This window comes from Neomonachus schauinslandi, chromosome 12 (assembly GCF_002201575.2).
Source record: "Neomonachus schauinslandi chromosome 12, ASM220157v2, whole genome shotgun sequence".
Taxonomy (NCBI): Eukaryota; Metazoa; Chordata; class Mammalia; order Carnivora; family Phocidae; genus Neomonachus; species Neomonachus schauinslandi.
The window spans coordinates 60,553,946-60,566,642 of record NC_058414.1 but is presented as its reverse complement, the minus strand read 5'-3'; the positions used below and the strand labels follow the sequence as shown (position 1 = coordinate 60,566,642).

The 12,697-nt window shown below is 56.2% G+C and overlaps 1 protein-coding gene across 2 annotated transcripts in view; it reads left to right on the top strand.

Moving 5' to 3' along the window:
- Nucleotides 1-10,535: 10,535 nt before the first annotated feature.
- Nucleotides 10,536-12,697, top strand: part of CRHR2 (corticotropin releasing hormone receptor 2) — a 29,167-nt gene continuing 27,005 nt past the window's right edge. For both annotated transcript variants that reach the window (XM_021689706.1, XM_021689705.1), the window contains exons 1-2: nucleotides 10,536-10,638; nucleotides 10,775-10,900. In XM_021689706.1, the coding sequence (XP_021545381.1) occupies nucleotides 10,536-10,638; nucleotides 10,775-10,900 (229 nt within the window). The remainder of the gene's footprint in view (nucleotides 10,639-10,774; nucleotides 10,901-12,697) is intronic.

The following is a 12,697-nucleotide window of genomic DNA, read 5'->3' as shown; positions in this document are numbered from 1 at the left end:
GATGTGGACTGCCTGTAGTCTCACTGGGTAGAGGTGAGGGGTGGCGGGTGGCTCTCTGACCCTAGACATCCAAGAGCTGGGTGCAGAAGCCTAAGGTGTCCCCTGCAGAAGAGAGAATAATGGGGGGGCTGGGGGGCCTCAGAATAAGTTACAGAGCCCAAACGTCTCCACGTGCTGAGGCCCTGCCCAGCTGGCTGGTTTGCCTACACTCCTGTGACCCGGCTCTCTGCCCGCGGGCCCCACTGCACTGGGGAGAACAGCTTCTTACTTGAGTGGCCTCCTGAGCCCCACAGCCAGCCTGTTGGAGACTGCTGGGGACTCTCAGGATCTCTGGACCACAGCCTTCACTTCCTCACCCAGGACCGACTCTTCTGTGCATCTGACCGAGCCACAACCTGCCAGACTGTCTGTATAGTCCTGCTTCAGCCCCTTACGTGCTGTGCAGCCTTGGGAGGTGACTTTGCCTCTCTGGGCCTCAGTTGCCTCTTCTAGAAAATGGGGTTATTTGCAGCTACCTCAGAGGCTGTTGTGAGGCTTGAATGAGCTATGGTAAAGCACTTAGAGCTGTGTCTAGCACATTGTAAGTGCTGATTGCCCACTAAAGAAGCCTCTCCTTCCCACCTGCTTCCCTCCACCCTGTTAATGACATCCTCAAACCAGAGGCTGGCTGCCTCCGGAGCAGGCCTTATGCTTTCTTGCCCTGGAGCCTTTGCTCAGCTCCTGCCCCAGGGATCTCTTTCTGCTCTTCTTATCCTTCCCCTTACCTTGGACACAGCTTCCAACCTTTTGGACTGAGCTCCAGCGCCCAGCCCTCCATGGAGCCCTCAGGGTCCTCACCCAGCATGCACTGGGCACTGCTGAACGGTGTGCCCAATGAGGGAGCTTCAGGCTGCATCTTCAGGGGCTCAGTGCTGGGAGGGGTGCTGAGGGCTAAGGGGGATCCATGCTGGCTAGGGATTTGGGGAAAGGGGGACATGGGGTTCAAGGAAGCTTTTCTGGAGGAGGAGGATTTGAGTTGGGCCTTGGGACTCCCCACAATGGGGTTTGAAGCCCTACCCCCTATCTCTGAGTTCTCTAATTGGACCCCTCCTAACGCCTTGACAAGGCCACCATTTGACACATGCCAGGCTCCTGATCTACAGTAACTTGTTACATGTACTCCAGAACCCTTTGGGGTTTGTGTTATGTCCATTTTAAACATGAGGGGAGCCAGGCTCAGAGAAGATAAGTCACTCAGCCAAGCCACAGAGCTAACAAGCAGTATGCCCAGAGCCCTGAACGTGGGGAGGTTTGTAGTCTGGCTCTGGGAGCTCGCGGCCCAGGCCTTGAGGTGTGACTCTTCATGGCCATGTCTCTGCCTTCCTTGGCCCGCTGTGGGTTTCCTGAGAGCGGCAGCCTCTTCTTCCTCCTCCCTGCCCACCCAGCACCCCCAGCAGCCACAGCTCTGCCCAGAATAGGCACCTCCAGGGTCTGTTGTGGGTTTGAACTGAGTCAAATCCATCCCATCAGCCCCTTGAAGAGAATGAACATCTTTAGCTGTGCTAGGTTATTGGACCCGTGGAGAAGTTACAGAAGATGGAGCCCGGATCTGGGAATTATTCCAAAACCTCCTGTGATCTGCTCACCCAAGCTGCCCAGGTCTGAAAGGCACACATCAATACTGAGCACAGCGTCCCGCGCCCCGGTGCTCTGCCCAGCAAGGAGACTCGGCCACAGCCTCAGCCCATAGCGTCTGACGCAGGGACAGCCATGCACTGCCTGAGTCCTGGTGGAGGAGGCCCTGACCGCCCCCCTCTGTGAGTTCAGAATGCCCGCCCAAAGATGAACATGAGACTCTTGAGGGATGGGGCCACAACATGGTAGTTGGGGGCTTTGAGAGAAGGAGCTTGCATCTAAGATGCGAAGTCTGACCAACCCGAGGGTCCACCATCAACACCTGCGCCTCTGGGTTGAGCATTGCTTCTGCCATGACCTTCAGATGATGCTGGCCCACTGGAAATTCTGTGCCCCCGGGGAGGGCATTACTAGCTGCTTCTTAAACAAGAAGGGACAAGAAGGGGGTTGGGAAGTGTATGCTGGGTCAGGCCTGGGGCCCACGCTCTCCTCAGACCTAGCCGAGGGTGAGAGCTCAGAATTCTTGGAAATCCCGGGACAAAGAGTATCCCCTCCCCTTCCTAGCCCATCTCACCCCTGGCAGGGCCTCACTGGGCAGCACGGCCTTCCTGATGCCCAAGAAGCTGATGCTGAGGAGCTCCTAGTAGCCCCCGGGATATGTGAACAGCAAGACCATAGCCCCTAGTTTCTGTCTGTCCTGCAGGCCAAGAAGGCAGAGCTCCAGGCTCATGGGAGCCCCTTACACACACACACACACACACACACTAAACCTATACTGCTCACACAACCACACACGCCACACAGACATAACACCCCACATACACCTGACACACACGCGCGCGCGCGCACATGCACACGCCCCTGCTCCCCAGCACCTCCTTCCGTAGCCAGCCTGGTGGGAGAGAGTCGGCTGGTCTCAGGGGCAGCGACTGGTCTGCCTGCCACCCTAAGCTCTCTGAGGAGCACGGCAGGCAGTGTTCGCCCATCCGGTCAGGTGGGGTCGTTTATTAGGAGCTCCAGGCCAGCACGCTGAGGCGAAATGTGCAGCCTCCAGCCTCCAGCCCCAGCACAGGAAATGGACTGAGCCAGATGTGGGCAACGTGGTGTTTGAGGGCCGTGAAGCTCTTGCCCCGGGGACATCCTGGGGCAAACATTGACCAAGCCACCAGGGAGGGAACATGTGACTAGCAAGGGGAGGGATTGGGGCTGTCCACTGGTGGGCAGTGCCTTCTAGAATCCTGGAATCAGGAATGTCAGGGTAGAGAGAGGCACGAAAGTCATTTTGCATACACACACACACACACACACAAGCACATAAATGCATTCACACACACACACATACTGGCCACAGAGTAGGAAAAATGGTGGCCTTGGGAAGAATAGGAGATAAGAGTTAGAATTCTAGAGTGCAGAGCTCTCGTTCAGTCTTACATCATGCATTCCCCAGCTTCTCTGCCTTTGTACATGCTGTGCTTTCTACCTAGGATGCTCTTCCTGGCACCATCCTTATCAGCTCAGCAAACTCCTACTCCATTTTCAAAGCCCATATCAGCATGACCTCCTCTAAGATGCTACCCCATTCCTCCTCAGCAAATTGTAGATGCTGTAACAACTTGGTCACCCATCCATCTTTCCCACCAGAAGATGGTTCCTCAGGGGCAAAGATAACCACATTTGCTTTATTCCTCTATGTCCAGCACCCTTTCTCATGTTTTTTTTTCCAGGAGATGGGATCCTGGGTGGTCTTTATCTTTTAGATGGAATTGCCATGGTTGCATTTAACATGTCTATTCCCTGGTGAGTGCCCACGTCGGTACAATGATCCCCTCCTTTTCCCCTACTCGTTCTTCTGCTTGCCCCCAAAGTGCCACTTCTTCAGGAAGCCTTCCCTGTTCTTGGGGAACAGACTTCCCAAGTCCAGGTTAGGTGTCTACCCCATGAGGAGATATCCTTGGTTGTAACCGCCTGTTTACCTGTGTAACAGGGAAACAGTTACATTGTCTGCTCTCCTCCCCTCCCTTCTGTGCCTTCTGAGTGTAGGGGATCCCTACCTGGCCTGGACAATCCCAAGGACACCCAGTGGGTCTCCCAACAGGGCCAGACACACAGTAGGCATTCTACAAATATTTGTTAGGTAAACGAACAGCTCGTAGACACCCACCCATCCTGAGGAGGAGAGCTTTGGGGACCAGGGGCTGGACAACACAAGTTCCTGTCTTGGAGGTCAAGGTGCACTGGACCATTTCTAAGGCTTGTCAGCATTCCGCGCCTGGCTAGGCTGCCATCCTGCCATGTGGCCAGGCATTTGCCTCCTCAGTTTCCCTTTCTATACCACAGAGGTAAGAGAGGTGAGGGATGAGGGACAGAACAGGGTGGGGGGAACACACAGGCGCTGGCAGTGGCTAGCCAGGGCCTGACCTCGGCGCCCCCATCCCTCCTGTCCTCTAGGCTGCCCGGCCAAGCTGGGACACCATGGACCAGTCCCCAGGGGCACTGCTGGAGCCGTACTGCCATGCACTCACGACCCTGGCCAATGTCTCAGGTATGCACGTCCACAGCCACCGCCCAGGGGCGGACCCCGGGAGATTGCGGGGGGTGCTCCTGGGGGCCAGGAGGGAGGAGGCAGCTCTCCTGGACCAGCCCCAGCTCTGTGGGGTGGTGAGTGGTGACGGGCTTCCGGTCCTGCTCTATTCTCTGTCCTGGGGCCGGCCCCTCCCCTATTTGGGGCTCAGGCCCTTCACCAGTGGAGAAGGCCTTGGCTCCCAGCTCCCGGCTCCCTGCATCTAAAGGCAGCTGACTGGGCTGGCATTCTAGAGCCGAAGGAGGGGGCGCCCCTCTGCTCATAAACCGGCAGAAGGTGTAAACTGCATTCTCCGGTTGCCGTGACTACAGGTGTCACCTCCCAGTAAGGACCTGTGAGGCAGCAGCCGGGCCCCTGAATTCTGACCCCTCGGAGTCTTCGAGCAGCGGACTCAGAGGCCGGGTCCGCCACAGAACAGCCGTGGGCTCACGTGGGCCCGGGAGAGCTGTCCCCAGGCTCCGCCCAGTGTCCTGGCATTGTCGGGTCTGCACCCACAGGAGCGGCAGGGAAGGACGAGGGTTGGGGAGTGCCCGGGGATCTGGAGCTGCTGCCAAGGCCACAAGGGGGTCAGGGTGCTTCCAGCAGTGGGATCCAGCACCCAATGCAGCCTGCATCAGGTATCGGAGGGGAAAGCCTTGTTGCCTGCCTTCCTGACAGTGGAGTGGTCGGGAGCTCAGGTGCGGGGGTCAGACAGACTCAAGCCTCGACCTTACCTCCTCCACCTAGAAGCAGTGTGGCCCTGAGGAGTCACTTAAGCCATCTGCGTTCATTAGCTGGGGGCTGCCATGAAGTACCACACACTGGTGGCTCTCACAACAGAAATGTATTTTCTCAGTCCTGGAGGCTACGAATACAAGATCAAGGTGTCGGCAGAGTTGGTTTCCTCTGAGGCCTCTCTCCTTGGCTTGTAGATGGCCGCCTTCTGCCCCATGTCTTCCCTCTGTGCACGTCTGTGTCCTAGGCTCCTTTCTCACAAGGACCCCGGTCACATCAGATGAGGGCTGGCACTGATGACCTCATTTTAATTTCATTACCTATTAATCTCCAAATAAGGTCACAATCTGAGGTATTGAGGGTTAAGACATATGGATTTAGGGGGACACAATTCAGCTCAGAAGACGAGCTGAGCCTCAGTCTCCTCCTCTGTTAAAAACAGAACTAAGTTGGCCTCAGAGGCTTACTGTGGAGTTTGAATGAGAGATCATGGAGACACTCAGCTTGGGCCAGGTCAAGCACCCATCAGCCAGGAAATGGAAGCCCCCCATTTCAGGAGAGCCCAACCTTCTCCCCACCAGAGTTCTCTGCTCTCAGAGGCAACACTGGTTCATCAGCAGACCAACTGCCTGCTCCCTGCCCTGCCCTGCAGTGCATGGCACAGACCCTCGCCTTCCCCATGACCCCTGGGGGATGGTACCCCACCGTCCCCTCCTCTGAGTTTAGTGGCGAGGGATTCAACTTCCCCAAATACAAGCCCTCCCCTGCTTAACTTATAATATCATTCATCTGTTCGCAAATGGGATACATTACATTGATAAAATTTGGAAAAAATACTTTTAAATATCGAAGAAGACAGTGATTGTTCATTATTCCACAACCTGAGAATGTTTATAGTGTTTATATCCTCCAGGAGTTTATCAATCTATAGAGCCTCATGTTATTTCTTTTTTGTTTTTTCACAAAACTGGGATGATCCTGTGTCCACAATTTTGTAACCTATTTTTTCCTCTTATAACTCAAGGTGAACACTTCCCCATGTCAATAAATATGCATCCACCATATCATTGATGATGCTACCCCGCAGCAGTCGTGAGGACACATCATCCTTTATGCGCCATGTGTGGAAGCGGGGACGCATAGGCAGTTAGAATGCCCTTGGACCTGAGGAATAGTTTCTCAGGTCCCCACATGAAACTGACCTCATTTTAAGTGTCCACTGATTGAGAAAATGCCTAATAGCTAACGTAAGTTCAGAAACAAGCAAAACCAATCAATCTATTGTTTAGACATACATATGATAAAACTGAAAAACTAAGAGCAAGGGAATGATAAATATTTAAGAGAATGTTCCCTCTGGGGAAGGAGTATTTAGATAAATATGTAAGTGATTGGCGATGATCTAGTTTTGGATTCAGTGATAGATTCCTTATATTTACTACTTCGTCCGAACTTCCATAAAGGAAAGACTAAAATAAAATAAATTTAGGCCATATGTGGGCTAATGATGACAAGTGGTCATAAATCAAGGGCTATGACCACTTAAACTGTATGCCTCTGAGGTCCAAATAAAGGAAAGCCACACATAATCACAAGAGACTTCAGGCAGGCTTTAAATGGATTATTTCTGTTTTGTTTGTCACAGAGGCCCCATAGGGCATAGATTGTAAGGCATGTTATTTATTCAGTCCATAAGCAATATAAGGGTCCAAATGAATTCAGGGATCCCTTGAAATAAAATAACTCCCCAATCCAACATGTGCATGCTCTCTCTCTCTCTTTCTCTCTCTCTCTCTCTCTCACACACACACACACACACCCCGCAGGGCTGGTCAAATGGGAAGAGAGGCTTGGCCAGGAAGACAGAGCTGCTGCCAAGGCCTTCAGCATTCTGATGGGTGCCGGGAATCAGTCAGTGAACATGACCAGCCCTGCCCTCAGGGAGCCATGGGCTGGTAGAGGAGACAGTAGAAAAACCAACAGCCTTCGTGTGACATAGACCAGCCCCAAGAGATGGAGGCACCGAGGAGGGCCACCCAACCCAGACAAGACAAAGGAGGGGAAAGCCAAGCTGAATGTTTGAAGGGCAAGTGGGAGTCGGCTAGGCTACCTGGAGTGTAGAGCGGTAAGGGCATTCCTAGCAGAGGGAACAGTACATGCAAAGCTGCAGAGGTATAGAATGGCTCCAGGGAAAGACAAGTTGTTCGAAAGAGCATCTGAAGTTCAGCAGGAGGGAGAGCATGAAGGATAGACAGTCTGGAAGAGTGTTCTTTGCAGTGCTTAAGGGCTGAGCTCCCTCCTAGGGCAATGGGGAGCCACTCTTAGAGGAAGAATGACATAATTTTAATTGTAGAAAAATCACTTCATCTGTCTAGTGGAAGAGACAGGGAACCCAGTCTGACTACGGCAGAGATGAGGATGGTCTGGGGGTTGGAGCGGGAAATTCCTTTCATCCATATGTCAATGAGAATGCGGGATTGGAGGGTTGCTGAGGGCCCTGCCTGGTCCCATGGTTGGACATGAAGATATCATCTCCCCTTGGCCATCCCCCCTGTGCCAAGGTGGAGTGGGATGTGTGGGGGAGGAGTGTTTGGCCTGGCGGCACCGTCTCCAGGGCCACCAGGCAAGAGTGGGGCACCTGGCTTCTCCCAAGACTCCACACCCTCAGCAGCCCCCTGATAACTCCCATTCAACCCCACAACCTTGAACCATATCTGCCTGCTCCTTGTGTATTCAGTCTGACCGAGCACAACCCCGCAGAGAGGCAGAGACAGACTGTATCCCCTTAAATCCTATTTTCCAGCTGACATTTGATGAATGAGAGAATGTGTGTGATGCTGTGAAGACACAGGACAGCGAGACACTGTGTGTGTGTGTGTGTGTGTGTGTGTGTATGTGTTTCCAGTCTGCTCTGCATGCCTAGCTGGCTGCGCACTGAAGGACCATGATGTGTGTCCAAGCTCGCCCACCACTGTCCACTGTCACCGCAGCTGACATCACAGGTGGGCTGGGGACACCCGCCTCACCCCGTGCTGCTCCTGACACATCCCAGCACCCAGCACCACAATTTCTTCCTCATTTACCTATTGACGAACACTCAAGCGAGCTGTAAAATCAACTTGTTCCGAAGCTGCTGCCTTCAGTTTCCTCTCTGCCACATCTAGAATAACAGACAATTATGCTCATAATAATAGGATACATGAAGAAATGGCCCTGCGTCCTGGAAACCAGGGCACCTTGGGTCTGTGGGTCTGTGTGCGGGCCCTGTCTGTCCAGTCAAGATGCGGAATAGCCTTTGGTTCTGCCACTGAGATAGTCACTTCCCAGAGGGATCTTTAGGACATGTGCTCTCCCAGTTAAGAGCCATCGAAGCTTCCCAGGCCATCGTACTCTGCAGAAAGCTGTATGGGAGGCGACAAGTCATTGGCCTCTGGTCACCACCCCTGCACAGTGGCTCTGGTGATTAGCACCTTAATAACTTAGTTTGATTTCTCTCTTTTCCCCTGGACTGTGATGTGATCGGTGTGTGGAGGGCCCTCCTTTGCACATGAATGAGACTATTCCCGGGTGAAGACATGGGCTGCCCCTGCCTGCCACATTCTAGCCTATGGGGGACCCTGTGGGCTAGGACTCAGCTTGGGGCTAGGGACGGGACTCGGCCTAGGGTTGGGTTGGGGACTCAGGTCAGAAGCTGGGGTTGGGACTCAACCTATCCTCCCCCGCTCCTGGCACAGGTTATTACGAACGCCTAAGGGTCATTGCCTCTGCAGCTGCCCAGGTCTGAGCCAAGGGCTCTAACAGTCCATTCAAGAGGTAGAAGACAGACCTGGCTGGCAGACCTGCACCTGGTACCCGCCAGTCAGCGAGCCCTGGAGAGATGCCAGTGCTCATCCCTGGTCTCAAGGCTCTCGGGCTCTCGGGCTTTGCCTTGGCAGTGACGGAAGCATTAATATGGAGGCTGGTGGAACTGGAGCACACAAAGGCAGCCCCGCCTCCCTCTTCCCCTCTCTTTGCTTAGGGCACAGTGCTAGTTCAGGGTGCTGCCGGCCTTCTCTGGCAGCTTTCTTCCCAGTGGAGGCCAGCAGCGGGGAGGACAAGACTAGTTCCTCTGGGACCTCCAGCCCAGCGGGGACTGGGTCTCAGCTCCCCCTGCCCTCTAAAGATAGAAACACTCAACACACACTCACACACACACGTACATCTTCCTCAGGCTTTGTGTCTCAAAACTCAGAGCCAGAGACTCTCAGGGCTGGGAGGGGCCTCAGAGAACATTTCACTCTTGGAGAAATAGCCCCAAAAGAGAAGGCAAGAATTGGGGTAACATGCAGGGAGAGTAGACACAGAGGCAAGACCACAACCCAGCCTGAGTTGAGGGGTACCATGCCCAGGTCCTGTCTCTTGAGCCCAGACCCTCCCACTCAGCAGCTGGCCCACCCTGGGCACTTGGACAGTGGGGCCTGCACAAATTATGGAGCCGGCAGTCCTAGCGGACCTGGGCAAATTCCATATAAAGGTCTTTAGGTCCTACACACACACACACACACACACACTGGTATGGAAACTAGTTTCAGGTGACCCTGGCCAAGCCAAGAGGAACAGAGACACATTCTCACTTCTCACTTTGTTCTCTATGGAGCTCAGGGGCAGTAAGACCAGGGTATTTGAAGTCCTCCTGATAATTTCAGCCAGTTTCTCCCCTGGACTTCCCCCTCCCATTAAATGACAACACTATCCCCTCCCCAGTCACCCAGCGGGGAGACTGGTGTTATCCCGGCCTCCTGGCTCCTGTGGGAACCCACTCACCCACTCCTCTCTCCAATCCCTCCTCCCCAGGGCAGGCTGTCTTCCGAAATACCTCTCTATCCCAGCCCCACGGCCTGGTCCAAAGGTTCATCCATTCAGGCCACTGGATCTCACTAGACTTTTCCGTGGCCTCCCTGCTGCCCGCAAAGCCTCTCCAATCCATTTCCTTCCCACAGGCCACAGGGGCTTTTCTAGAGCACAGATCTGCACGTGGACTCTCCGCTCCCCCTGCCTCCCGTCTCCAGTGTCCGGCCTCAGGGAGAGGACACTCAGGCCGCCCAATTGTGGCTCTCGGTTAGGGAGGCTGCAGTGGGTTCCTCCGCGCGCGGATGGGCGCGCTTTGCCGCCCCTTGCAGCCCCGGGGCCTGCGGATCCTGGGACGAAGCATTCCGGCACCCTAGGCGCATCTCCTAGTTCCCCCAGCCGCCCTCGTCCGGACCGTGCCCCGGCCTGAGAAGGCGGACTCCGGGCGGGGCCGGGGGGCCGGGCCCCGAGGACCAGGGGGGCCCGGGGTTGGGGGGGCTCTGGAGGCTGGGCGCGGCCGACTGGAGCCACCGGCCCCGCCCCCTGGCGCCGCCATTGGCCGCGACCGCGCGGGTGGACCCGCGGCTCTCCGCGCTCCGCAGCTCCTCTCGGCGGGGGTCCCGACTTGGCAGCCCCGGGCGGTCGGGCGCGGCGCGGCGAGGCTGACCCGCAGGTCGGGGCTGGGCGGGCAGGGGCCGGGCCCCCGCGCTGTCCGGACGGCTCGCTCTGGCACCCAGTCCCTCGCAGCCACGCCGGGCGCGCACTCACACTTCCTCGCGGCGCGCGGCTCCCGGGCGGTATGGACGCGGCGCTGCTCTACAGCCTGCTGGAGGCCAACTGCAGCCTGGCGCTGGCCGAAGAGCTGCTCCTGGACGGCTGGGGGCTGCCCCTGGACCCCGAGGGTAGGCGGAGGCGAGCGGAGCGGGCGGCGCGGGTTCCTTCCCCGGCGTGCTGAGTGCGCCCCAGGTCCCACGCTCCGAGCGCCGCGCGCCCCCCGGCAACCCAGCTGAGCTCCTCTTTCTGTCTCCCGTCTCCCAGGTCCCTACTCCTACTGCAACACGACCTTGGACCAGATCGGGACGTGCTGGCCCCGGAGCGCGGCCGGAGCCCTGGTGGAGAGGCCGTGTCCTGAGTACTTCAACGGCGTCAAGTACAACACGACCCGTGAGTGCCCCCCGATCCTCCGCCGCGGGCTCTGCGCCCGACGCCGGGAAGAGCGGTTTGAGGAGCGGGCACGGCTCCGGACCCGGCGTCGGAGACCTGCTGAGGGCCGGCGGCGTCCCCTACCCTACTGTAGCCTCAGAGCTCAGTAAGGCGGTGATTTGCCCAGAGCCCAGAAAAGGAAGAAGGAAATACTTGCTCCCTTTTGAGGACAAATCTCTCTCACACGTTGTATACTCTGGGTGCCTGAATTGTTTAGCCAATGCTACCAGCACGAGGCGGGGCGGGGGGGGGGGGGGGGGGAGGAAGGGTCCGCATATGCTCGGTTCCCAAACTCCGGGGTGAGTGCAGGGATCAGACTCTTTCTACCAGAGCGGAAGGAGGGCAGGAGGCAGGAAAGATGGGGTGAGCACTCGTGTTGAGTGGGGGCCTGCAGAGAATAGGCACTTCTGGGCCAGAGTGTGTGGGTGGCACCTCACCCCTACCTGGATGCCCCAGACTGGCCCTCTGCGCTGTGAGTCAGGGCTCCTGGGCAGCGTTACTCCTACTGCCCAGGTAGTGCGTGGTGTCTGAATCAGGACCACCCCCCATCTCCCAGGGAGAACAGCCTGTGCCCTCCTTCCTCCTGGCAAATCACTGGCTGGCTTGACATTCTGGGGAAGGCGGCAGCAGAAGCTGCCGGTGGGGTAATTCAGCAGGGGCTGTTGGGAGGGGGGAGATTCTATGCCCTATGGAAAGTCCGATGGGTGCCACATGGGAGGGTCTCCTAAGACTATGGATGCAGAAATCACTGGCCCACCTTGACCAGCCACTCACATCTCCAGCCGCACCCCACCAGCGAAGAGAGGTCCTCCTGAGACCTTGAGGGCTTCCTTATCTGAATCCCCTCATTCTGGAAACATCAAGCAGCCTCTCTCTGCATGTCCGTGTCTGAAGAGCAGCACAGGTCCCCATCACCTCGCACACGCACACACACACCTGTCCAAACTCTCAGGGACTGAGGGCCTCTGCTGAGAGAGATGGTTAGAGAACAAGACAGCTGTGCCTGCATCTGATGCTAAGCAGCACTCCCTTGTCTGCACCAGCGAAGGGCTCTGGTGGGCCCAGGGAGGAGCCGTGCTCTGAGGAGTCCAGCAGCAGAGGTGCTCCTAATGGAAGCAGGTGCTACGTAGAGGTAGGAGAGCCGCTGAGGAAGATATCTGCATTATCTGAGGACATGCTTCCCATCCATGATTAAAACAAACCTCTCTGGGTAGAAGCGAGGTCCCTGATCCAGGAGGTGTACAAGCAGAAGGAATGACTTTCATGCTCTTTCCCAGTCCTGAGATTATAAAACTGTACTTTTTAGGGTCCCGTGAGCTGGATCACAGGATCCTAGGGTCTTTTGTTCAGACTGTGCCCGGGGACAAAGGGCCAAGTGAGGTGATGAGGCATCTCAACCCAGTAGCCGTGGAGCTGAGGGAGCTCTGCTCTGGTTCCTCCCTCAGCCTGGGCTGTCTCCTGTTCTCCCCACCACCCTGGAGCTCCCCAAGGGCAGCGCCTCTTCTTCCAAGCTGAGCACAGTATTTCTTCAGTCAGTTTATTAAGCAGCTACTATGTTCCAGCCACTGCACTGTGGTTGAGGCCCTCGCTCACAACTGCAACAGACAAAAGGAATACAGAGTAACAAATACCCTGATGGAGGAGAGCAAGGGGGCTGCAGGATGGGGGAAGGGGGACAGGCGAGGCAGGGGACACTTCCCTAAGGAGGTGCTGGAGCGCATACCAGACCACTCTTGTCACATCAAGTGAGAGGGTGAG